The following is a 27,961-nucleotide window of genomic DNA, read 5'->3' on the forward strand; positions in this document are numbered from 1 at the left end:
GGAATGAGGTTAGGCCTTTTCAACCAATGAACACACAACTTAACAATATTGGAACTGAAAGTGCTTGAACAATGCTCCCTGCATCTAACACTTTCCTTCAGAGTTCTGAGATTTGCATGACATGCTTCACACAGCTCTCGTGCTCCCCCACTGTAGATATACCCCAGGCAGGCTGATATTTTAGACTGGCTGGCACCCAGCCATGTACCACAGCACTCCACAATATATTCCCTCATGCCCAGGTGGGCCCCGTGAGACTGGTTCTTCCCTATCAGGGAATTCATAGTTTCATAGTTTCTAGGGTCAGCAGGGACCTGAACAGATCAAGTCTGACCCCCTGCCCTGGGCAGGAATGAGTGCTGGGATCATAATACCCCAGCCAGATACCTATCCAACCTCCTCTTGAAGACCCCCAAGATAGGGGAGAGCACCACCTCCTTTGGGAGCCCATTCCAGAGCCTGGCAGCCCTAACCATAAAGTAATGCCTCCTGATATCAAGCCTGAACCTACTCTTAATCAATTTGTGGCTGTTATTCTTTGTTATCCCAGGTGGTGCCTGGGGGAACAGAGACTTACCTATTTTCTACTGGTCCCCCCAGTGAGTTTATAGATGACCACCGGATCCCCTCTCAGTCTTCTCTTGTGGAGGCTGAATAGATTCAGGCCCTTTAGTCTATCTTTGTTGGGTCTGGCCTGCTGCCCCCTGACCATGTGAGTGGCCCTCCTCTGGACCCTCTCAAGGTTAGCCACATCCCTCTTGAACTGCGGTGCCCAAAACTGGACGCAGTACTCTAACTGTGGCCTGACCAGCGCTGCATAGAGAGGAAGGATCACCTCCCTGGACCTGCTTGTGATGCATCTGTAGATGCACGAGGTGCAGTTAGCCTTACTGATTGCTTCCTCGGATTGGCAGCTAATGTCCATTCTGGAGTCAACAATGACTCCAAGATCCCTTTCAGTCACTGTGTTGTTAAGAAGGGTGTTCCCCAGCCTGTAACTATGTTGCAGGTTCCTTCTCCCTAGATGCAGCACCTTGCACTTGTCTGGGTCTGCAATCTGGGTCTGGTCTGCAATCACTCACATATAGGAGACAGAGTCAAAGGGGTACCACACAGGTTCTTCCTGGTGGTGGGTCCCACCAGTCAGTATCGGGTGGGCCCTCCTCCCATCCCAGCCACCCTCAGTGTACCTGTTGGCAGCACGGTGAGTAGGTGGGTGCTGGATCAGCTCCACACTTTTTGGCCTGCCTGTCACCACTCCCACACTGACACCTGGTCTCTCTCTCACAGGTGCTTGGTTGTCTTCAATGTTCTTCAGTCTGGGTGGTCTGAGCTCTGGCAGCCTTACCAAACAGCCAGCTTCCCCAGGGGCATGCTGGTTACACTCCAATGCAGGGAGAGTCTCCAGCAGCATGTCTAGTGCTCACTCTTTCTCTCTTCCCTAGGATATAGCTGGTGAGCTCTTCTTATCCACGGAACTTTTCAGGGCCAGACCAATCTGCAGGCCCTCTTCCAGCTACATGGTGCTAGCCAATCTGCCTACAGACCAGCCACCTGGATGCCGATGTTGTGGTGGGTAGGTTGTGGGTCTGTCACACATACAACAATAAAAGGAACACTGAAGTACATTGTATGCATATAGTATACATAAGCAAAAAGCTGGAAGGGACCCCAATGGTACTTACTATTATAACAGAGGTGATTATAGTAATTAACTAATTAATAATAATTCATATTAATTCCATGGACAGAATCCTTAAGTTTTCACTTGGATTTTACTGAGTCATTTCTTAGGCAAATTCCTACTTAACATCTAGATTAAATTCAGTAAAAATCTCACAATTTAACCCAATATTAATAACAGTCAAGAATCAATAACACAGTTACCATGTGCACAGATCACTCTCATTAAAAGTGAACAAAAATATTGACTTTTTCTACTCATACTTCCAGTTTTCATCTGTGCATCTATATAAAGGTTAGCAACAGGAACCTCTTTGGCTTGAGTCTTAGCTAACTTATACTGGTAGGAGTCCTAAGTAATCAGGAAATTCACTGACCTTACAGTAGCGTAAAACCAGTATTGGGCCCATCACCCATAGTTTGAGCTTATAGTGAAAATATATTTCTCATGCATTTATTAAAAATTAATGACTGTAATGTTATATTAAAATAGAGATCTCTGCAGATTCCAGTCTACCTGCATGTGTATAGGCAAAAATAATATAGTACAGGCAAGATCTTGAAAAAAAAATCTTAACATTCTTTAATTCTCTCCTTATTTTCTATCCCTTTTTCAAAAATCAAACCACCACAGCTAACACAATTGAAGGAGGATGATCAGCAAATGCAAGACAAAGAGATCACAATGAATCTGATTTTTTAAAATCTCTCATACTATTTACAACACAACTGCAGCTTTATGAATCTGACAGTGAAAGTGATTATAAACAAAAGTGAAACTAACATTTATTTTCATTGTTCAGGTGCAAAGAAATTCAAAAGTAAACAAACAACATAATGTGTTAAAATGAAATAAGGATTGTTTCTAATCTAATTTAATAATCTTTAATAATGTAGCAATAAAATCAAAATGGAATGGATTTGAGTTTTTAAATACGTTGCTAAACTGAGACTCCTTAAAAGAAGGGAATCATCCATCAGCTTCCACAAAAATCAGGCATTCTGAGACTGACCTATAACAGATGTTGATCACGCCCTTAGGAACCCTAAGCATCCTTAACTTCCATTCAATACCTCACATTGTTTGAAATCTATTCTACTCTGCTTCACTTGTCTCACTTTTATCTTTGGAAGTCTTACTGTAAAGTGCCTGAAGAGATCATGAATGAAAAGTGTGCATAAGAATACACTGAATAATGTCCTCCTATCCCTTGGAAACTCAAGGATGAGTCATAAACTGTAGCTATGTGAATAGTGCCAGATTCATAGACATTAGGGCTGGAAGGGACCAGGGGCAGGAAGTCAGCTAGGGTCAAAGGATCCCAGCAAGATAAGCGTCCAAATGTTTCTTAAAAGAGTCCAGAGTAGGTGCTTGAACCACCTCTTGAACGAATCTATTCTAGGCCTTGGGAGCTCAGACAGTAAAGAAGTTTTTCCTTATGTCCAGCCTAAAATGGTCTTGGAGGAGTTTGTGACAATTGGACCTTGTCATCCCTTGGGGCACTCTGGTGAACAGGCATCCCCCCAGATCCTGATGCACACCCCTTATATACTTATAGGCTGCCACCAGGTCACCCCTGAGCCTGTGCTTTTCCAGGCTGAAGAGTTCCATGGCTCAGCCTCTCTTCATAAGGCTTGTTCTTTTGCCCCCTGATCATGCACGTGGCTCTCCTCTGGAGTCTCCCAAGCTTCTCTACACCCTTCTTGAATTGTGGAGCCCAGAATTGGATGCAGTACTCCAGCTGTGGCCTCACCATGGCCAAGTACAGTGGGAGGATGGCATCCTGAGATTTGCTTCAGAAGCATCTATGGATGCAAGCCAGAGTTTTGTTCACTTTACCAGCTGCGACATCGCATTGGTGGCTCATGTTCACCTTGTGGTCAATCATGACCCCCAAGTTCCTTTCAGCCGTGGTGCTAGTGAGCATAGCATTGCCAAGCTGATGAGCGTGATGTGGGGTTTTTTTCCCCCCCGAGGCGGAGTACTTTGCATTTCTCTTTATTGAATGTCATCAGGTTTTTATCCACCCACTTTCTAAGCCTATCAAGGTCAGTCTGGATCACCAGCCTATCCTGTGGATGCTGTACCCCAAAGTTTGGTGTCATTAGCAAACTTGGCCAGTTCATTTCTGACACGAGTGTCCACATCATTAATAAAGACGTTAAAGAGTACAGGTCCAAGGACAGAACCTAGGAGGACACCACTGGTTACGGAGCACCACGATGATTCACTTCTATCAACTACCACTCTCTGGGTCTGACCTTGGAGCTAATTTCCCACCCATTGGACTGTGATGTAGCCGAGGCCACAGTTGGCCAATTTTTCCATGAGGAGATCATGGGACATCAAATCAAAGCCCTTTTTAAAGTCCAGATATATGACATCAATCTCTTCTCTCTTGTCCAGGTGATATGTCACCTGGTCATAGAAGGAAATGAGATTGGTCAGGCAAGACCTACCTGCAACAAACTCATGCTGGCTGTCCCTCAGAATGGTGCCATCAGCCAGCTTGTCTAGAACGGTCTCTTTAGTAATTTTTTCCAAAATCTTTCCAGGGATCGAGGTCAAGCTGATTGGCCTATAGCTCCCCGGATCTACTTGCCTCCCTTTCTTGAAGATAGGCACCACATTGGCCTTCTTCCAATCTTTGGGTACGTCACCTGAGTGCCATGAGTTCTCGAATATCCTTGCCAGTGGCTGGGCTATGATGCCTGACAGCTCCTTAAGTACTCTGCAGTGCAAGCACTTGAAGGTGTCCAGCCTCTCAAGGTGTTCCTTTAAGAGGTCTAAACTGAAGCTGGGTATAAATTCACCCTCACCCTGGCTGCCCCACATCATGTTGGGCAGGGCACTCCCTTTGAGCAGGTAAAAAACCAACACAAAGTATCCATTAAGCAGTTTGGCTTTTTCCTGGGTGTCAGTTGTCCCATTTGGTTTAGCAGGGGTCCAATGTTACCCTTGCTTTTCTTCTGAGTCCCCACATATCTGAAAAAGGACTTTTTATTGTCCTTGATACGTGTAGCCATTTGGAGTTCAGTTGCAGCCTTGGCTTTCCTGGTTCGCTCCCTACAGGTACGGACCAGTGCAGAATACTTCTCTTTAGTGGTGATTCCTGTCTTCTATCCTTTATAAGCCTTTCTTTTTAGACATAGGAGGTCCATGACATCCCTGCTGAGCCAAGGGGGTTGCTGTGCCCTTTTGCTACCTTTCCTCCGAGATGGGATGGACATCCCTTGTGGTTTCAGGATCGCTCCCTTAAGGAACAACCACTCATTTTGGACTCCCCTCCCTGTTGAGTCATGGCCCCTTAGAGCCTTAATAACAAGCTTCCTAAACTTATCAAAGTCAGCTTTCCTAAAGTCAAGGACTTCTGCGTTGCTGACTGACTTGCTAGCTTTGCGATGGATAGTAAAAGTGATCAGCTCGTTGTCACTGTCTCCCAGCTTTCCTTCAATTTTTAGGTCACTGACTAGACCATTCCTTTTGGCCAGTACCAGTTACAGCAGCACTTTACCTCTTGTCGATCCATAGATTTCTTGAGTCAGATAGAGCTCATCCATGCACATGAGGAAGCTTTGTGACTGTTCAGATTTGGCCAAGTGCTCTTCCCATGAGATGTCCGGGTAGTTGAAGTCTCCCATGACAACCATGCACTGAGAGCATGCAGCTTCAGCCGGTGCCCTGGCGAATTCCTGGTCGAGCTCTTGTTCCTGATTAGGAGGTCCATAGTAGGCTCCTACCACTGTGTCCCCTGTGCCACGTTCTCCACATATTTTAACCCAGAAGGTCTCCAATCGTCTTCTGTGGGTGCCAATGTCAGATTGCAGGGATGTCTACCTTTCCTTGACATAGAGGGCTATGCCCCCACCCCTTTTTTCCACATAGTCTCTCCTGTACAGGGTAAGTCTCTCCTGTACAGGGTATAGCTGTCTACATCTTTGGCCCAGTCATAGGTGGAGTCCCACCAGGTCTCCATTATCCCGATAAGATCATAGTCATTCTCAGTTAGCAGGAGGACCAGTTCCTCCTGTTTGTTCCCCAAGCTCCTGGCATTGGTATACAGACCTGTAAGTGTCCCGTTGGAAGCCCTAGGCTTCCTTGCACTCCCAGGACACCATTCCAGGGCTGGAGTTGGAGTGATTTCCTTGAGTGCCCTAACCTGCTGGTTTTGCAGTAGTTGCCTGGTGGGCTTGCTATGGTGGTAGTCCACCCATCCCCTGGAGGGCTTTGTTTACAGCCCAGCCGAGCAGGTCAGCCAATCAGGTTGAGAAGAGCTTCCTCCCCAGTGAAGTGACATGGAAGCCATCTCTTCCCAGCAGATCACTGCCTCTCTCACCAAAGAACAGACTGTGACTGTGGAAGCAGAAGCCTTCACAATGACACCAGCACTGCAGTCTTCAGTTGACTACCTCAATCCGTCTCTCCCTTCTCAGCCCATGACCCGTAACCAGGAGGATCGAGGAAAAGACCACCTGCACCAACCCCATAATCCCCACTCCCAGAGCCCAGTAGCCACTCATGACCCAGCTGGGATCGCTCTGAGCCGTGTCATTCGTGCCCACATGTATAAGGAGCATAGGGGTTGTGGTCGGAGGACCAGATAAACTTGGGGATCCTTTCAGCTATGTCCCTGATATGGGCCCCCAGGAGGCAGCAGACATCCCAGGCTAAGGGGTTGGGGTAGAAGATTTCTCCCTTAGTCCCTCTCAGGAGGGAGTCTCCTACAACATGCACTCTGCATTTCATCTTAGGGAAGCAGGGATGGTAGCTGTCAGTGTTCCTCCCTTGCCTGCAGCAGCTGGCAGCTCTGCAGGCTCTACTGGGGCTGCAACAGGTTCATATCTGTTGCAGAGCTCCAGAGGGGAGGGGACCCTGGTGCAGTGGGCCTTGGAGAATTGCCAGGAATTCTGGCAATTCCTGATTTAATTTGCAGTAGATGAAATTCAAGCATGCAGAGAATGAGGTATATTCTACTCTGCAAAATGCACACAACTTGGCATATTGTATTAAGGAGAGACTAATCACCGCATCCCTGCCAATATGGCACAAGGACTAGAGCACTGAACATACAGATGTGAGTGGAAATAGGCAACTAAGAAACGAGCGCTAAATCCCAGTCAGCAAAGCTATTCAAGAATGTGCTAACTATAAGCATTTGAGTAAGCCCTGTGAAAATCAGGGAGGAGGACAGGAGCAACAGTCATTGGACAGCTGCAGCCTTATACCCAGCCTAACACAACTCTACTGGTGCTGTGCAGGTCAGATGGCCAGTGGCTCCTTGAAAGCCACATCTTCCTTTCTTAATTCCAGGATGGTTCCTATTATACCTAAAAGGGCTGTGTGAAGCTTCCGTCCCTGATTCGATTCAGTGGAGATTCAGCCCAGTTCGGTGGCTGAATCTCCAAATTGATTCAGGAGACCCTTTAATCCCTCCAGATTGAATCGGAACCCTCCAAATTGATTTGGAGAGATTCAGAAAGATTCGGCGATTTGGATATAGACACAGCTTTAAATGTTTTTTCTACATACCTCAAGGTACCAGGCGGCTCATGAATGCTATGATACTGGGGCAGATGAAGCACCACACAGAAGCATGGGGCCCCCCCAGCACACTCGGCAGCAGACCTGGAAGTGGACTAGAAACACTTCTAGTCCGCTTCCAGGTCCACTGGGGAGCGTGCTGTGTGGCCCCTGCACCCTCCCAGCTCAGTGACTGGTGCCTTCTGGGTCTGGGGGGACACCCAGGGTCTCCCCGTGGCTGATCGCCAAGCCAGGGGGTGCAGGGATGTCCCCCTGTGCACTCGGTGGTGGACCCAGAAGTGGACCAGAAGTACTTTTGCGCTCGGCCCCCCTGCATTCGGCCAGAAGTGGACTGGCCCCCCTGCACTCTTGTGGGACGATCCATCTGCCCCAGCATCGCAGCGTTCACAAGCTGCTCCTGGTACCTCAGGGTATGTAGAAAAAATATTTAAAGCTGCGTCTATGGCTGAATTGCTGATTCTCCGAATCAGCATCAAATCTTCAGTAAAAGGCCAGACTGCTACGTTTTGACAATGTAATGCAAGGTAAATAGTAGGGCTGAGCGAAACAGCACCATTCCATTTCGACTTGCGTTTTGAGGCTTCAATGGAACAGCATTTCATTTTGAATTTCATTTCTATTCGAAACTACTGTTTCATTTCGTTTCATTGAAACAGTGACGCTGTTTCAACGTTTCGCCCATAGGCTATAATGGGGAAGCTCGAAACAGGCTCTCTTATCCAGCAGACAGATTGGGGGCCTGCAACCCTGGGAGGGCTGCGGGGCCTGTGCCTTTCCTCCCGGGGTTGCGGGCCTCCGATCTGCCTCCAGATGAGGGAGGGAAGCCGGGTGCTGGGGAGGGAAGCCAGGAGGGAAAGAAACTAAGCCCAGCTGACCTGAGTTCCCTAGCCCGATTGTTGCCTTCCCCAGGCTGATCCTAGTGTTAGGAAAGGGAACTCAGCTCAGCTGGGCTGAGTTGCCTTCCTCAGCCCGATCATAGTGCTGGGGATGGGAACGCAGCTCAGCTGGGCTCAGTTCCCTTCCCCAGCCCGACTAAAGCGCTGGGGAGGGGAACTAAGCCTGGGCTCAGTTCCTTTCCCCTGCACTGCGATTGGCTTCTCGCAGCCCGGCCATGGGAGGTGGGGAGAGGCAGGGATGCGCTCTCACCTGGCTGAGCCACGTGGGGCCGTGGAGCCTCTGGGAGTGCAGCCCTGGTTCTTCCCTGCCTCCCACCACCTGGCTGCTGGCTGCTTCGAAACTTTCAAAATGTTTTGACTAGCCTTGTTTTGTTTCAAAGCTGTTTTGAAGCCCTTCATTTCGTTTTGATTTTGCTGTTTCAAACTCTAAATGAGTCGAAACAGCATTGAAACAAAACAGCCAGCGAAATTTCGCACAGCCCTATTAAATAGTGCATACATGACATTTCAGCATGGGTAGTAAGCCACAGACTTAAGGGATTAGATGATGCTCTAAGATGCAATAAAAATAATTTTCTTTGATATATCATCTATAGAATCATTTATGGGGTTGTCTTAATCACATCAAAGGCATTTATCAATGTGCTTCCAACATCTAGAGCTATGCTTATATAATTTACTTATTAAAGAGAAGTGCTATAACAGTGTTAAATATTCCAGTATTTCCCTGTCCCAAATTTAAAAATACCATAGCATGGTAGAATAAAGATCTCTCACACTACCATTTAGAAGAGTGACATTTCCCTATTACCCCAACAGACATACACCTCTGGGCTAGCCTTAATGTTATTTCCTAAGATTTGCAACAATGTGTATAATGGTCAAGAATACCCAAACAAATTTTAAAACCTTATCTTTTATTGAAAGGGTCCATTTCCAATAACAGAGCTAGATCTAGAATTTAGAAAAGGGAGGGGGAGAGTGCAGATGGTGAGGTGCATCATCACATATAAAACAACACTTAATTGTCTCTAATTAAAAATAAACTAGAGGCTTTACTAGTATGCCAGGGGCCTAGGGCTGTATTGTTCAATCTAGAAGTGAAGTAAAAACAAATATAACTTCATTGGTATGAGTTAAAAATAATCTGCAGCACTGTAAAATAGGAGCAGCTAACAGACAGCAGCACTTCAGAACAAAGAATAGCTTGACTGGTGGAACATCAAATCCATTTTAAAAAGAGACGGTCATTAACACCTGTAGAAGTAAGAGTTTAGAAGGGATCAGGTAGATTATAATATGCCATGAAGTCAATTGACTCCCTCAGCACTGCCTGACTAGAAATGCCTCTGCCAGGCAGTTAGTTTTAAACTTTGGGTGAAGCAGGAATCAAAGTGGGGTGCAAGTGCACTAGTGCACCCCTCTACCTCCCCAATCCCTCTCTGAAGTTCTGATCATGCAGATGAAAGCCACACGGGCAGAAGAGTATATCAATATGAATGCTGTTATAAAATCAGGGCCTTCCTTGTCACAAAAAAAAAAAAATCCTCCTTTAGTTACTGACTACTAATACATTCGCTACTAAAAATTTGCAAGGTCTACTGTGTCTTTGTGAGCTTATTCTGCCATATGAGCAACATATGGCAGAGCTCTCCAAGAGCAAAGAATCATTTATTAAAATGTTCTTTCTCCAGCCCATCAAATTAAGAAAAAAATTACAGTAGTCTCATATAATGTAAATAGAAAAGGAAGGGATTTCCTGGGTCATCAAGTCTAGTCCCCTGCCCTTATGAGCAACTACATTATATAATCCTGTTCAAAAATTTGTCATGTCCCATCTTAAAAACAACTAAATGTTTTATGCCCTCACTATTCCAACTGTAAGTCTGTTGTAGAATCCCTGATATCTGGAGACCACCTTCTAATTTCCAACCTTAAAGTATCCATTGCTGGTTTATGCCCATTTGTTCTTGTGCCAGCATTGCACTTTATCTTAAATAGCTTTTTCTCTATCCCTTGCTACAGACTTATGTGCACTATATTGCTTGCAAAAATGTTATGACATATTAAATAAACATGATATAAAATCAACAGATACTAAACAGCATAGCATAGGTCCAAGTCAAAGGAACAAAGTTAATATCAGATAGGCAATGTAAACCCAATGGAGTTACAGTGCAGATGCAAAACACAGTTATTATGGAGTCAGACCAGCTGGCTGCTTGGGAAGTAGGCACTAGTAGTGACTAGGTGGTAGGGAAGCTATTTTGCAATTGAGCAAATGACTGTCCCAGGTTTGGACCAAGGGAGCAGCCATACATGTTCCACATAGTGACATTCCTACACAGTAAAGTTTCTACATAGTTTTTTCAACAACCGATTTAGCTTTGGATTCAAGTAGGGCTGTCCAAATAGCCTGTGATGGGTTAAATTACCACCCCTGGACTCCCACCCAGCCACTGCTACCCCATTGTCTGGCTGGGGACTCCAGGCTCCCCTTCCTCCTGGTTTCCCCTTCCCACCCCAGCAGGCAGGGTAGTACAACATTCAGTGCCAGGTTAGCCCACAGCCTGTGATGCCTGAGTGGTGTGGTGCAGTGGGGGAACTCAGGCATAAGAAGCCACAGGTGAGTCAGGTGCTTGGATGCACAGTGCAGCTGGGGTGTGTGGGTAGCAGAAAAGAGGCTGAGGTGCCCAGTACAGCAGGGAGGCTTGGGGAGCAGCAGCAGGGGGGGTGCTTCGTACAGCAGCATAGCACCTGGGAGCATGGTGTAGCAGGGGAGGTACAGTGGGAAGACATCCTGCATGCAGTGCAAGTGGGGATACCTGGGCATGGGGTGCAGCCACACTAGGCCATGCAGTACAGCGTGGGGGTGGCATGTAGCCTCAAGGGCCCACACCCCACACTGGGCAGTCCCCAGCTACTTCAAAGTTGAACACTGTGGTTCAAGTACTTTACGTTGCAAAGCTGCGTCACAAGCCTACTCCACTTCTACTGAGCCCTAAAGTAGTAAATGTCACCAATGCACACCCAAGAGAAACACATGGGTTCCCTGTTCACTTCCCCATTTGCCAAGAATTGTATCAGGTTGGCTTGGATGTGACCTGGCTCTCTCAGTTCCAAGCATCCTTCCCACCCGAGAACACAGTCGTGGCTAGCAAAGGGGCATTTCCCTTGCAGGCTGGGCTGTTTGCAAGATCTGGAGCACTGCTGGTGAAACTTGGCCCCTACTGAACTCAGGGGCAAAATCCCTATGAAGTCAGACAAGACAAATCATAGAAAATTAAGATTGGAAGAGACCTCAGGAGGTGATCTAGTTCAACCTCTGCTCACCCAACTAGTTCATCCCAGCCAAAGCTTTGTCTAACCAGGTTTTGAAAACCCCCAAGGATGAAGAGTTCACAACCTCTCTGGGTAATCTGTTCCCGTGTTTCACTACCCTCCAAGCAAGCAAATGCTTCCTAATATCTATCCTAAATTTCCCTTGCTGCAACTTGACACTGAGCTGCACCAAACCCACTGCAATGCAAAAGGCCCAAGCCCTTCCCTCCCCATCCCTTCGCCTCATTGAAGAGCTTGTTCCTGCCTCCTAGTAGCGCCTAGGTGACGAAACCGGGGCTCATTCATGGCCGGGTTCCCCTTGTCTTTCTCCTCCCCTCGCTGGGCTGCTTTGCCTGCCCCGGTGCAGCGGGGTCCGCGCGGCTCCCGCTCCGGCTCCGGCTCCTGCTCCGCGCCTCGAGCTCCCCGCCCCCGGCTCCTCCCTGCGCCCACTCCGCGCCGTGGTGCGCTGGGAGGTGGGACGGCGCCGGGCTCAGCGTGATTTACGGCTCTGCTGAAAACGGCTTTACCCGTAACATCAGCCCCGGCCGCGGCAGCGGCAACAAGTCAGGTAAGTGGTGCTCGCTGCAGCGGGGGAAGGCGACGCGCCTGCTGCAATCTGGGCGTGCGTTTGCTAATGCAGGGAAGCGTGCGGGGCAGATGGACGGAGCCCGCAGCCCTGGCACAACTGGGGCCAGGCCGCCTGACCTGCTGAATGGAGCTGTGCTGAGACAGGCACCGGCGGGCTGGACCTCGGCCAAGCCTGTGCAGAAATAGTGACCTTGTCTCGCTGAGCCCGGCGTGCCCTCTGCCTGACTGCTGACCCCCTGTGTACACCCCACCTTTGTCTCCTCGAGCCTGCCAGGGTGCGAAACTCCCAGCCCAGTCCTGGCACCTCTCTGCATCCCGATCTGTACACATCAGTAGGAAATTTTGCATCTGTTGTCTTGCGTGAAAGGGTTAGGTCTTCTTGCTTGCTGCTCCACGTAACTAATGCAGCCATCTCCCTGGCCTTGATCTGTCAGAAACAGGAATAACAAATGAATGTCAGAAAAAAAGTATAGTAAGATATTAATTTCTGAGTGCACAGCACTACAAACTAAACCTTTCACATCACTTTCTTGTACAGTCTGCTAAACAAGTTCTTTAGGGTCATGTTTCAGCTTCTCTAGTGAGCATATAGCAACTTCCCTAGTTTTGCAATAACAAAAAATCTTTGTAACTATTTTGTTGTGTCACTTTGGGATGAGACGTCTCTGGTTGCTTTTCCCAGAAGCAGGCTTGAAAATTAGTTTAAAGGCTTGTTCAGGGTTTTCCTCCATGGATTGTATTAGTGGAATATGTGCACTTATTTTTTTCATTAAGAGATAAGGGCTTCTTTTAAAACAACCTTCAAATGAATCCATCTTTTCTTTCTTACAGGAATCTGAGAGTAATGCAACAGAACACTTTTGAAGAAAGCAGATATTCCTGGCAAGAATCTTTTGAAAATGTCAGTATCTGTATGCCATTTCGTTGCCCACGGTGTGGTGACCACACCAGATTCAGAAGCCTGTCTTCTCTGAGGGCACATCTGGAGTATAATCATAGTTACGAGGACAGAAGTCTTTTGACAAAATGCAACCTACTCTCCTCCCTCAAAGATGCAGATTTGCTTTCTTCCTCAGAGACCTCAACTCAAGGAAAACTGGGGAAAGCCAGCAATGCAATAAAACAAAAACCAGCCTACGTAAATTTTTGTGATGCATCACATGAGAACACAAAAAATAGAAAATTGCTGGAGGTGGAAGCTGAAAGGCCTGTCTCTTTTGTCTCAAGTTACATGCCAGCAAACTCCCCTGATGAGCAAATTTCTAAACCTGGGATTCCCACAACAGACTCAAAAGCACCTTTTGAGGCACACGTAAGAGAAAAGTTTAATATGATGGTGGAAGCTGTAGATAAAACAATAGAGAAGAGAATTGACAGGCTTACCAAAGAGTTGGCCCAAAAAACTGCTGAACTGCTGGAAGTTCGGGCAGCTTTTGTGCAGCTGTCTCAGAAGAAACAGGAAGTTCAAAGGCGAGAGAGGGCCTTGAACAGACAGGTAGATGTTGCAGTTGAGATGATTGCAGTGCTGAAACAACGTCTCACAGAGTCTGAGGAAGAACTTCACAGGAAAGAAGAGTAAGTAGAAAGGCAAAAGAAGCAGTGTTAATGGCTTTGTATGTGCTTGGAGAACAGATGTAATATAAGAAAATATCTAGATGGAAAAAATATTTACAGGTACTGCTACTTTACTGGTTATGAAAGAATGTAAATGAGGGTGGGTCTGGTGTTTCTTGAGTTGTAAGCAACCTGATGCTTCTATTGACAGAAAAGTGCATTCTTCAGCAAAATGGGTTTCCTATTAGAAAGCAGTGCTTTTTGGTCACAAGAACCCTTCTGTCAGTACTACATTACAGTGCTAGCTTAGGAAGCACCTCAAGAAATGCTACCCTCAGTAACATCGTAATGTGAATGACTACAGTGGGATGGCACGGGTGTAAATGATATTAATAACTGACTGAACCTGAGGCTATAGCTACAACTTGCAATGTAGTATGTACTGATACCCAAGCTGGGTAATGAAATATCATCCTGGTAAATCAGTCCTGTGGATTGTTGCACTACCATGGCTATTACTACTTCTGGTACCAGAGCTAGGTCAAATCGGAGTTAGCTTGACTATCTCCTACGTGCCACTACATTGTGTGGTGTGGACATCCTCTAACTGATATGTTCTAGCACATAACATTTTAAAAAATAAGGGTTTAATAGGTGATAGGTGGAAATCCTCTTAAACCTGTTGAATACTATTCTCTGAGTAGTCCTACTGAAGACAGTGGGCCTATTTTTTGGAGGAAGATACTGTCAGTGTGAGCATTATCATTTGCCTCTGTCCAAGGGCCAAATCATGCCCTGTGTTGTCCTACAGTAGAATTTTGCAGCAAGGCAGCGTTATAAGGCAGTGCTCAATAGAACCCATATAGAAAGATTTTATTGGGAATTGGATCCATAAAAACAGATCTGTTTATTACTAGAACCAGAAGCATATTCTACACTCATTTTTACAAGCCCAGTCCTTCTAAAAATATCTTCATGATGCATCTATAAATAATGTACCAGGTTACTACATTTTTAATGTCTGAACTACTTCCTTTTATTTAGCATTCTCTGAAACATTTTCGGGCAGTTTGGAGTAACAACATTATTTTTAGGAAAATGCATATTTTTGATAATATAATGAGATTTCATTAGCTTAAAAATAAATTGTGTTGAACACCAGTGGACATACCAGTAAAAGACATAAGATCTCAAACAAGGGAGTTGGTGTGGGAGTTAGTATTCCCTAGCCTAAAAAAGAAGGGATGAAAATCCCCCAAACTCCCTCCTACAAAGAGAGCATGATGATAACTCCTGGTGCAACGTTACAAGAGTAATGGAGTAAGAGATCACAGAAGTGACTGGATACATAAGTTATGGGATGTATATTATCCTTGAGGGGTTCTTCATGGAATTTCTATCTGATATTTCCCCTGAAAGAGCTATGGAAGACGAGAGTTGAGGACTAAAGATGTAGCTGAATATGATGGTGGAGTTCAGACAGTATCTGAAAACATGATGATGGTAGGAAGATGAAGGTACCTTGAATGTTCAAGGATTACAGACCACTACTAAACAAGGAGATCTGGAGTAACAGATGGCCCACAGAAGAATGCGTCCACAAGTATAAGACGGAGAAGAGACCATCTAGTGGAACAGAAACACAGTTGAGCAACTGCTCTCTAATTTCTGCTAAAGAGAGGAGAGACTGGATTCCAAGGAAGAGGAAGATCCTATATAGGGGACTGCTAAAAAGAACGGAAAGCAAGATGAACTGCTTACAGAAGAATGAAAAGCCTGAGGCTCACACCTGAGCCTGAGGTCTATTTGATCAGGAACTTGTGACTAAGATGAATTGTCAAGCCTGTCACCAGAAATGAAACAATGTGCTGTCCTCTGGGAGCACCCAAGACGTAAAGGGTCCAGATGGAAGTAGGGAAAAGTCTACTTTATGATATCAGAAATGGCAGTGCCAGATTCTTGCTGACCTGGAAAAAGATACTCAAAGAAACGAAGGCTTAGAAAATCGTTAGTGAAATTTGTTGGATAAATGAAGGAAGGACAAGATAATGGGAACTGAGATTTGGTGCTGAAAGGAAAGCTTTGAAATTCCTTACCACAAGGAAGCATTCTTAGAAAGAGGACTCTTCCCAATGGACTGATTTCCCCTGAGTTATTGGGGTGTGTACCTGATGAATGTTTGAGAACCTTAGATATACAAATCTTCCACTCTTTTTTTTTTTTTTTAATATTGAAGGAATTGATGATTCTAAATGTGGTGCCACCCTGTCAACCAATTCATGAAAGATGGCAACAATTTCTGACGGGGAAAAGAAGCAGAAGACACTCCCTCATTTTGATCTGGAGAAGTGAGGACATCCACAGTAGATTCATTTAATTGTGATCTTCCTTTTGTGTCAGCAACTACTATTGAAGATTTGCCTCCTTCATAACAGATCAATCAGAAATACAACACAAGGAACCAAGGGAAATTGAGGTTGACTAGAATATTGTGTTCAACGTGGGTTCAGGTAGAAATGAACAGACCAATAGAACCAACTCAGCCAGAGAGCAGTTGATCTGTCCATCCAAGATCCATCGTCAGATCCACCTCTTAAGCTTAGCCAAAAGGAAGAAATTGTTAAAGATTCCAAATGCCTTTCCAAGCAGGATTCATCAGTTGGAACTCACAAAAGAAGTGAAATTGTTAATCACTGAATGATTATGTATACTGCACACAGCAATGTTCAGTAGAGATACACAATCTAGCTTTAAATGAGCTAGCTTGACTAGATTGGGATCAGTCTAGCTATGGTATCATTAAGTCTGCGGGAGCTAATTTCCCATCTCTTAAACAACACTGATGGTCCTGTGTCCCTAAATTTCCCTGCTTTCTTGATGGAGTAAGCTAGCCTGTGTGGAATTCCATATAGCCGTAGCTAGACTGCTTCTGGCATCTGAACCAGTGTGGGTATTTTACAGTACATTGCAGCCTTGCAGTCTACATATAGCCAAGGAGACACCAGGATGCCACCATGAAAAAAGCAACTATATTACTTGGTAAGTGGCATTACCAGGATATATCAGGAAAAATATTTGCCATAGAGGCAGGGAAGTATTAGTGCCACTGTACAAGATCCTGAGGAGATCTCATCTGGAGTATTGCATACAGTTCTGGTCACCTGTGTTCAGGAATAATAAATCCAAATTGAAACGGAGGCGGATGGAAGAGGACAACTAGATGAATAAGATGCTGCTTTGCAACAAAGATTAAAACAGCTTGGCTTGTTAAGGTTTAGCAAACCAAAGGCTAAGTAGGGATATAATTACTTTATGTAAATATATCAATGGTGTAAGAACTAGGAAGTGAGAAAAGGTAAGGGATAGTGTTGACAGAAGAACAAGCGGGCATAAACTGGTCAGGGGTAAATTGAGGCTGGAAATAAGAGACTGTAAGTGGAGAATTATAACAGCCTGAAACAGACTTCCAATAAGGGTAGCAGGGCAATGTCAGAGGTACAGCTGGAATATCATATAACTGTGTGGTCAGGCCTTGACTCTAGACTAGAGGGTCTCAATCCAGGGGATCAGGAATAAACAAGGTCAGGGAAGCAAGGGTCCCAACTGCAGTCATGGGATCAGGAGCAGGTACATGCTGAGGTCTCTAAGGGACTTGGATGTGGGCATCGCCTTGGGTAGAACTAAGGGTGAATTCAGGGGTAGGGGAAAATGTGGGGCTCAGCAGCAGTATTCACCCCTGGGGCTCCAGAGCTGGGTGAACACAGTGGTTCTGGCAAGAGCCCGAATTGACCAGCTAGTGAGCTCAGAGAGCTCCTTGCCCAGGTGCAGCCCTCCTAAGAGCCCATGCCAGCCAACCAGGAGCTCAGAGAGCTAATTGCACATGTACCGCACAACTGAAGGGCCCTCCCTCCTTTCCTGGATCCACCATCTCCATCCTGGAGATGATCCAGCTCTTGCCAAAATCAGTGGGAGTGCTGCCATTGTCTGTGTTTGGCCCAACGTTTTGTGTTCTTTCAAGAACAAGTAGTTCCATTAACCTCAATGGGAGCAGTGTTAGACTGGAAAAATAGCAAAATTATAAAGTTTGGGTTAACACCCCACTGGCCTGAATGTGAGCAGTTTATGCCTCTTTAAATGCTGTTTTAGGCTGTCAACACACTCAGGCCTTGTCTACATACAGATTTTGTATTGTATAGCTATTTACTCCTTTGGATTCTTTTGTGTATTTATTGCATCTTTTCTTCTTAAAAAAAAACAAAAACCCAATAGAGTTATGCAACTACAACTTAAAGTGTGGACATAGATGTATCAGAATACATTGTATCAGAATAAATTGCTTTTTCAGTTGTGTATTATTCCCCTCACAGGAATAGCTTTGCCAAACTAAAGTACTTTTACCTTGGTATAATAATAGGGATAAAATGACTTAACCATAATGGTAACAGTAGTTAACAGTAATATGGTAACATGATTAACAGTACACTAGTTTTGTGCCTAGATAGACATTACTGCAGATGTCACTGCTGTGGTTATTCTATTCACAGTTAAAAAAGCCAAGAGGGCAGAAACTTTTATTTTGAAAATGAAAAATTAATATTCTAGTGCACTAGATACATTTTAATATTTAATGTTTGATGAAGAAGAAAAAGACTCATTGTGAACACTGTGATTTTGAGAATAATGCAGAACCTGCACACAGGAAATACCCATTGAATGTGCTAGCAAGAAGACAACAGAAGCTAAGTGAAACAACGAACTCAACTTAAAAGGAGCATCTAGAGACTTCTTTCTGGAAAATAAGGGGTTGCACTGATATAATAAAAAAAATAATCAAGCAGATGAGGTTTGAGTTCAATGAATCTAAACAGGATGGCATGTAAAGTAAGGAGACTTTTGGCTGGCCCTAATTTCAGGATTTGAAAACATTTAAAAGATTAGGTAAATAATCTAATAAGTAACTGTCTGCCTTTATCATTGTTATGCCTAAGAACAACAGACATTCTGTAGGAATGCTTTCTTTACAAAAGTCTAAGATTTCTATGAGGAATTTCTTTTTTGCTTTGTTTTCTTTTGACCATGCTCTTATACCAAAGCCAGAAATGTTTAACATTGTAAGCCGTAAGGATGCTCTTGAAGGGCCATACATTTAGCAGTTTGAGAAAATTGCCATTGGCTTTGCCCCATACCCCATGTAGGTAGGTTTTTTTTACTCACAAAGGAGAACAATTGCTGTAGATTAAAAGACACTTATTTTGGAGTAATGTGTTTGCACAAGAGGCTACTCAAGAATAGCTATTGTGGTATAGCCTATTTTGGAATGGCACTGCCAATCAATTTGCCGTACAGGCAAGGCTTCAGAGCAGTTGGTGGTTTTCACACTGTGCTCTGTGGAACCCTTGGGTTCCATGATAGATTATCAGGGGTTCTAAAAAGAGATTGGGGACAGAATAGGCTCGGAGGTGGCATGCTGCCATTTGCCAGGCTGGGTCACACAGCTCTGCATCAGTCTTAAGCATAGAGGTAAGGGTTCTGCAGCAGAAGTTATATGAAAGGGTTCCATGACTAGAATGTTTGAAAACCACTGCCTTAAGGTATAATTGTAACTTGCCAGTCCAGGCAGGTTACAAAGCATCATCCTCATGCCCCTAAGTAGCAGACTGGTACAGTTGATGTTAATGTGCTGTCAGCAGCACAGAACCTCTTCTTTCCAAATGCCTTTTTGGGGTTCCAAATAACATAAAGGGAACAAGGAAGAATCAAAGCCATTATTGAACAAAAAATGTTGAACAAAAAGGATGATAGAGTGCAAAGCCCTTATTCTTACTTCTAAAGAGTTATTCCTGTTCATGGCCCCACCATCATTCATAAATTTTATGAATAACCATTCATGAATATAACCATTCACCAATGGTAGAGGTCCTGGGTGTTAGAGACCAATGTAACTCATACTTCTGTACAAATTGTAATGTTCTTCCAGTTATTTTCAGCTGCAAAATAAAAACAACAGTCTTTGCCAGTCAGTACAGTAAATTAATAGTGGTAATCTGTAGGGGTGCACCGATAAAAGATTTTTCTTGGCCGATACCGACAGCTGATTTTTCACCAGGCATATCGGCCAATACCAATCTGATAACTGATTTACAGAAATGCAGTCAGGCAGTGTGGAGAGCAGCGTCCTGCAGGTAAATCTGTGGAGGGGAAGGAGCATGGGGGGAGCAGATTGAGTCCCCCATGGTGAGGGCGAGGTGGGGGCAGGGTGGTGAATGGGACCCTGGGGCTAGGGCAAGGAGCAGGACAGAGCCTTGGGGGCTTGCCTAGGGGATCAGCGTCCCAACACTTAAAAATTGAGTGCTCCCACACTGCTATTTTTAAGTGCCAGGATGCTTTTATTCAGTGTGGAGCCAAGTGGGACAAGGGGGGACGTGGGCTTCCCACTGTGGGCTCGGGTCTCTTCACCCTGCTGTCTTTGTGGTGGCTGCTGCGCACTGGCTGCACCACACCCCCTACCTGTCCAGCAGCTGGAGAGACAGCTCGCTGCCACCGCTGCGATTGGATGGGCAAGGGGCACACCATCAGTGCACAGCTCCTGGGGCAAAAGCAGCAGGGTGAGGCAGACTGCCCTTGCCCCGCTCAGCTCTGCTCCAGGTAAAAGCATTCTGGCACTTAAAAATGGTTGTGGCAGCACTTTAACTAAAGCTCATTCAATGAGCTTCAGTTCAAGCACCCCTGCCACCACTTTTAAGTGCTGGGACACTGATCCTCTAGACAAGGCACTTGTGGCCCTGTCCCACTCCCCTGGGGTCCCATTCACCACCCTGCCTCAGCCCCAGCACCTCCCCCCTGCATGCCTGCCCTCACCATGGGGGTCTCGATCTGCCCCTTCCCCTCCACAGGCTTACCTACAAGGCACTGCTGTCCACTCTGCCTAGCTGTATTCCTGGCCAGTGCATAAGTGTGGCAGTGCATGTATGTGGCATCTGGAGACCCTGGCTGAAGACCCTGTATTTACCAGTACATTATTGGCTACACCAGCCAAAAAAAGCTGATAGCCAATAATGTTAATTTTCCTTTTATCGGTGCCAATCCCATATGGCACCAATATATCAGTGGACCTCTAGTAATCTGCCTTAAAGTGATAATACCAACTCTGCTGATAAAATGCCATTAGGACCGCAATCATAATTACTAACTATACCTAAATACTTATACAATGCTTACCACCAAGCTAAGAATGTAGCCTGCTAGTCTTTAAAAAAACAAAATCAAAGTTTGCTGCATTACAAATGTAACATTTTTTGTCTTAAAGTAACATGAAGGTTTTCTTTTATTTTGGACAAAATTGTTCAAAATATAATTGTTTAATAGGATGGAGTGCTTAGATCCTGAACCTGAATGTTTGCAAGATATGAAGGTGCTTTCATAATGTATTGTAAATAACCTTGAGAATATGATGTATTTATTTCCAGGTACAGTCAAGATGGCTGACTGAAAAATATCTTCCTATGAATAGTCTTTAAAGAAAGAGGAATATCAGCACTGTCATACTTGAGATACCACAAACTCTGCTTCTGCTAAAACATATAGTGATTATCAGCTGAAAATCATGTAGAAAACCAAGAGAACTGCAATATGCCCAATCCTAATACCAATAGAAAATAAGAAATCTGTTACTGGTACAAGTAAATTTACAAGGACAAGAAAAAATTCAAATGCTAAAAAACTCAGAGGAATGACTCTGACTTAATCTTTCCATCTGATTCCTTGCTTACTAAGACTCATGCAGATGAACTAGTCACTGTGACTGAGGTCCACAGAGATTCCAAGTTCCATTGAGTATAAGTCTCCCTGCTCAGAAGAGTCTGAAGCAAGGCTTGCTATTATACATTTAAAGGCACAAACAGTAGCAGGAGCAGCTTACATTTTTGAGGAAGGGAGTGGTAAGAATTGTTAGGGTGTATTGAACTGAAGGGGTAAAAGGGCAGTTTCGTGTTGGAGAGTGAAGATAGGATAGAAATGAAATCAAGAAGAGAAGGGTTCAGGGAGATTTGAAAATTTTTTTGGAACATTGAACATGTGCAGAATATACTAATACTCTTTGGAAGGGATTGTACCCCAGCTTCGAATTGGCCTTTAACAAATGTTTCCCATTTCACCTTTACATTGCTGAAGAGGCTGTTTGGTTTGGAAACTTAGTGCAACTTGATGTGTACTCTCTATTGTAGCACTCTAAAGAGAGGCCTAAAATTAGGGAGGTTTGCTACAGACTTCTGTAGAAGTAGTATTTGACCCAGAGAGAATATCAGTTAGTTTGCAAAGTAAATAGCACAATGTGGAAATCCAACATAAGTAATGTAAACTGTCAGTTCTCAACCGTGGGTCACAAGCAAGTTTCAGGAGGTCTGCTGAGCCTGGAGCAGGTGCCTCGACCCCCTGGGCCTGAGGCAAGTCCTGAAGAAGGGGCAGGCCTGCCCCACCTGACCCCACAGCTTCCATCTTGCAGATGATGCTGTGGGCAGACAAGCAAGGCTCTGTGCTATTGCTTCTCAGGTGAATGGGATCCCAAGGCTACACACCGCTGAGTCCTGCCCACTGTACCTGGGGCCATGGAGTTGTTATAGCATGCTGGGGGTGGGGTGGGGGTTCAGGAAGAAAAAGGTTGAGAACCCCTGATGTAAACAATACTGGTTAGCATAGGCAATGTATGAAAACAAAATAAAGGAGGCAAGACTTAAGAGCAAAGAGGCAAGGCTTTTAATAATGAATTTTAAAAATATATCTGAAGCAAGAAGGTCTGTGCAAGCTGTAAGTTCATACAAACTACAGGGTGTGACAGGAGCAATAAAAGACAAAGTGGGTTCTGTGGATCAGCCTTCTTGATTATGGGTGACAGAAAAAAGAATCCCAAGGGAACTTCTTTTAGTTAATCAAGAGTAAACAATGACAAAGGGAGAGGTCTCTAAGGAAAAAATAGTTGGAACAGCTAGAGAAACTTAATAGCAGAAAATCCTTCAGGGCTTTATGTTGTTCCTCAGGGAATTGAAATAAAAAATAAAAATTCTAAATATAAATAAATAATGCAAATGGAGCTAGGCTATTAACAGCAGTATGTCATTTACCTTTGTGATATGGGAGCTATGGCTGAGGTTTGGGGGTGGCCGCTAGTGTTCAAATCTTTACAGATATTGTAGGAAGTATAGAGTGATGAGGGTCACTTCAGTCTGGAGAAAAAGTAATTGCCAGTATAATCATTAAAGGAAGATTAATAAGCTGTGTGAATGAATCCAAACTAGCAAGGACAAAGAGCATGGTAATTCTACTAGTACTAATGGCTTCCCTAAATGTAGGTATCCTTAAAATTAATAATGTTTATATTTATTAATGATTACTTATTAATCAATAACAAATATGAATTATTAATTAACAGTAATTATTAATGAATTCCCTAAATTTAGGCTTCCCTAAATGTGGCAGGATTCCATCTCAGTCTCTCCCAAAACTGCCATCTGACAATTTGGTTACCATGGTGTGTCAGACTGGCTAGGCGCTGTGAGTGTATTAGCCATTAGGCTTCTGGGTTCAGGATCAAGGAGGCGAGTCGGGAGTGAAGTAAAGGCAATTTTACTTATAGCTTAGCATACAGCAATTAACAGAAAGTGCAATAATAAAAAGCTAATAGTAAATAACAACAACAGATAGACAAAATGACAAAGAGTTCCCACATGGGGTTGGTAATTTATCAGCAGTCCCTGTATGCCAGGTGCACACCAAGTTGTTCCAGCGAAGTCAGGCATCCCTGATCAACGCTGTCCGAGGGGTCACCGGGAAGGTTCCTAGGTCAGGATCTGGTCCTCACTCACACTGGGAGTCCAGGGTTCAGGCTTGGTACAGCAATGGTCCTTCTCCTTCATGCTGGTCACTCAATATATGTGCTTCTTTATACCTTATTTTATGCTAATCTGTTAGCTCAGAGCCACTCACAGTCTTGCCCTACAGCTGTTACCCTATGGGATTAAAAAGTGTTAGAAATTATCATAAAAGGTTATTGCCTAAACTTGGACTCACCCAATAAGCAAATCACACCACATCACTTTGGGGTTTGAGATTAGCATTTACTCTGCCCAAGTTCAACCCCTTGGTTTCTTCCTCTTTTTTCAGCTCCTCCTTGGATTTACGAAAGGTGCTAATTATATTTTGTGATCAGGGTTCGGCGTTATGGCTGAACCTTAAGTAAGAACCATTAGATTAGCTGATGTTTGCAGTTTTATTGATGGGGCCCAGTTAATCTCATGATCAGTGCAGACCATTAGTTTCAACACTTTGGTTAAACTTATGACAGACAAGTTACATTTGTGGGTTACAAACCTGCAAGCTTTGCATTAGCTAATATTAACTGTCAGACAATTACCAGATGTCTCCAAGAGCATATATTTATTGATTTAACCCCTCTGGTTCTGGCTGTCACACATGGTCACTGCAGAGGGCAGGCACCCCGGCCCCATCTACTTCAGGTAATAACCCTGAGTTGTAACCTGAGCTGGATACATTCCTGAGGGAGGGGGGCACCTGCTCTCTTTGCCTACATGAGTGGCTTCACACACCTGGATGTAGGGCCTTGACCTCCCTTTTGTTCTGGGCAGTGACATTATGGCTGGGAGGTGGGGCTAGAGACTGTCAGTCTACCCAGTGATGCATTTCAAATTGGTTGTCTGGCAACCAACAGCTGCTGGCCTTCATTGGATCAGGTAAATTAGTTCATAAGATCTATATAAGTTAAGGACTGCCCAGGAGATGGGGCAGCAGCCATGATGAAGACTGGACCATCCAAAATTTACTCTCTTGAAACTCATGAACTGCTTGCCTCCAGAAGGAATCTCCATCTCTCTCTGGATGATACTTGTGAGTAAGCTATTTGAGATCTAACTAGATATGTAGCTTGCAGTAACTCAGATGCGTGATCAAAGGCTACCATGCCACTTTGCTCTAAGGATTATTCTTTGATATTGCTCTACCCTGTACCCTATTCCAAACCTACTCCTTGTAATCAATAAAGTTCTCTGTACCTAGTGTGGGAGAGTTATTGGGAGAGGGTCTAGATTATGCCTTGGGGTCCCCTTGGTCCGGCTGACTAAGGGAGAACACTGTTGGTGCTTCAGACTAAGGGAAGCACCCCAAGTTCTTGCAGTGGGTCGAGTACCCTCAAGGACTACTAGGCCTATGTTTCCAAGGGGGCACATGGCCAAGATCAGTCCAGACCCTGGGTGGTGGCAGCATTATCCCCTAGCTTGCAGGTGTGCTCTAGGACAGGGGCCGGCCAGATGTGAGGTGTCCCCAGAGAGGCACTTGGAGCCTGGAAGATGGTCGGGCATAGTGAGGTGGGTGGCTCAGGGCACCCCCTACTGGTCTGCCACAGGCTACATAAAGGAAAATAGCATAGAATTTACCATACTCAATAAGATCATTTGCTTGTCTACCTTGGCATTCAGATTTTGACAGTGAAATGCAAAAATAAGTTCTGCCTGTATTCCCTAACTGTATATATAGGAAAAGGGAGAATTCCTTCCTGATCTGTCCTTTCTAACCCAGCTGAAGTAGGCATATCTTGAATCAGGAGGTTAACATACAAGTTGATTATGTACAACTATAAGGAATTAAGACTTTTTTTAGATAAAACGTAATAAAGTGCAGGGAGAAATGTTTGAGTTCTCTTAAACAAACTAAGCTTTAGAAGATGTTATCTCTCTAATTTTTCTTTATCTTTTTTTTTTTAACACTTGTCTCCAATTATATTTTTCCCGCGAGCTAATTTTTTGTCATTAGGCAAATATGAGTTTTGCCCTATATCCCATACTCCAAGTTTTGAATGAAGCTAAAGCAAATAAGGCTGCGTCTACATACCAGCAATCTCAATTTATTAATTGTTTATTATTAGGGGCAAGTCCTGGCATGATCTGAGTTGCTCCTAAACCCATACCTGCTAAATGTGGAGTGTTCATTTTATACCTACATGCTGTCTACTCAGAACTCCTACAACATGCTTTTTCTTCACCTCTACCCTTTCCCTTCACTTCTTATATAGGGAGAGAAAATGTTTAGCCTGGCTTACACTTGTCTGAATCACAACAGTCTTGTTCTAGCTACTGGCTCCTTGCAAGTGCAGGGAGGATAAAAGTTAAAATGCAACTTCGTGACCCTTATAACTGGCTATTAAGACATAGCCTGCATTAGATGCTGAAAATAAAGTGGGAAGGCAAAATACCGAACACATAGGTGCTGTGTTACCCCTCAGCTCCGTGTTCTTGTGGAACCCTGGTACAGGACGCAGCCTGTCTGACTCACAAAGAATTTCCTCCTCCCCGCCCCCCACTCTACCTAAGCAAGAACTGATTATGAAAGACAATGAAGATGCAGTGGGAGATGCACCTAAAGCCCTCCAGATAAGGGAGCAACTCCCTAGGTCTCATTTGCATCTGAGATGGAACCAGATGACAATTCATTTACATGGGAGATGGAGAACAGAAAGCCCCAAGCAAAGACTGCAGTGAATTCTGGGATCAGAGAAGCAGGGGAGCACTGCATGATGGGGAATCTGTGCTCCAAATGATAATCAATGCATGTTTACACACACCCAGCTCAGCATTTATCAGACCAATTCTAATCTGGATTTACAAAGGACTTGTCATCCTCCCCACCTACACACACACCCCTCATCTAACCAGAACTAAGCAGAAATAAAGTTTAATAGGCATCTTGGGCCGTACATTCCCTGGTCCCACTATGGGAGGCGTATTTAAACTTGATTGACTAAAACTTGGTTGCCAGGTTAGGGAATGCTGAAGCAAGAGACCAAGTCAGAGGGGGTATGGGCAACATTTGAACAATGGTTAAGGGTTCATCACAGTGTCAAGCCCGTTGGAGCCCTGACCACAAATGCAGTCATACTTTTCCTGGGGTGACTAGTGGAAGTCCTCCCCACAAAGTTTATGAGCACTTCAAGTAATCAATCCCTTTTAGTAAGATCTGGAAAAGTCATGCTAAGCTGAGGCTTATTCTTAACAGGTAAAACTACAAATCCTGATGCTGCAAGCTATCTATTGTTTCAGAAGAAACAATGAGGTATCCCATCCAGTACATCTGCTATCCATAAGAATTTCAAGCTGGCTCCGAAGTGTCTGGTTACTCCTTAAAAACTTATGTTTTTTTCTGGTTGTAAATGAGTTTCTTGAGATGTTCCAAACCAAATAACCCCTTGTTACACTATTAAAAGAATGCTTTGAAGAAGCTGAACTGAGGGTATAAAAATCTGTAAAAAAAACCCGCAAAGTCGTGCTTCAAGAGGAGAAATCTTTCTGACGCCATCTGCTGTTGTTCCTGAGAAGCTGGAAGAAACATAGAATCTCCTGTAACTTTGAAGTTAAGAACTGTGCTGGAATAACTTTAAGACCATGCTATAGAGTTAAGAGTTGTACTTTAGAACTAAGATTGTAGAGTAATACTCTGTCAGTGTGAAATCTAGGTGACTATGTAAAGGAGGCTTTTTGATAGTGATTATTAGTGTGATAAGGGAAACAGATGTCTGGAAAAACCCCTTTAGCTGCTTGTTCGAGGCAGGGGAAACCCTGCAGGTTAGAGAGATGGGTAATGAAGAAGAAAAAATATACCCATTTACTACCAGTTTGACTATAAAAGTTATTTATTGCTAAGTATATGAAATATATAATGGTACTAGTAGTAATAGACATGCAAAGGAAAACAAACACAGACAATTACAATACTACTCTGGTTTCACTAAGTATTTGGGGAAACTTAGCTCAAGCTTAACTAATACAGTTCAGGTTCAGAAATCTATGCCTAGAGAGAAAAGAGAGAGCGAGAGCTGGGATCTCACCAGCCCAAGGCATTCAGGTTCCAATGCTGACAGGTAAAGTTCTTAGCACAATCCTTGAGGGGAGATGATCTATTTCTTCCAGCGTCTCAGGAACAACAGCGGATGGTGTCGGAGTGATTTCTCTTCCTGAAGCACAACTTTGCTGCTTTTTTTACAGATTTTTATACCCTCAGGTTAGCTTCTTCAAAGCATTCTTTTATTAGTGTAAATTATTGTCTTTTCTATTGACAAGGGGTTATTTGGTTTGGAACATCTCAAGAAACTCATTTACAACCAGAAAAAAACATAAGTTTTTAAGGAGTAACCAGACACTTCGGAGCCAGCTTGAAATTCTTATGGATAGCAGATGTACTGGATGGGATACCTCATTGTTTCTTCTGAAACAATAGATAGCTTGCAGCATCAGGATTTGTAGTTTTACCTGTTAAGAATAAGCCTCAGCTTAGCATGACTTTTCCAGATCTTACTAAAAGGGATTGATTACTTGAAGTG

At 44.2% G+C, this 27,961-nt stretch overlaps 1 protein-coding gene across 4 annotated transcripts in view; it reads left to right on the top strand.

The window, feature by feature from the left end:
• Positions 1–11,898: 11,898 nt before the first annotated feature.
• Positions 11,899–27,961, top strand: part of ZNF365 (zinc finger protein 365) — a 44,803-nt gene continuing 28,740 nt past the window's right edge. For all 4 annotated transcript variants that reach the window (XM_025202630.1, XM_025202629.1, XM_006022366.3 and 1 more), the window contains exons 1-2: positions 11,899–12,010; positions 12,862–13,605. In XM_025202630.1, the coding sequence (XP_025058415.1) occupies positions 12,875–13,605 (731 nt within the window). In that variant the 5' untranslated portion in view covers positions 11,899–12,010; positions 12,862–12,874. The remainder of the gene's footprint in view (positions 12,011–12,861; positions 13,606–27,961) is intronic.

Source organism: Alligator sinensis, unplaced genomic scaffold (assembly GCF_000455745.1).
Source record: "Alligator sinensis unplaced genomic scaffold, ASM45574v1 scaffold674_1, whole genome shotgun sequence".
NCBI classification, from domain to species: Eukaryota; Metazoa; Chordata; order Crocodylia; family Alligatoridae; genus Alligator; species Alligator sinensis.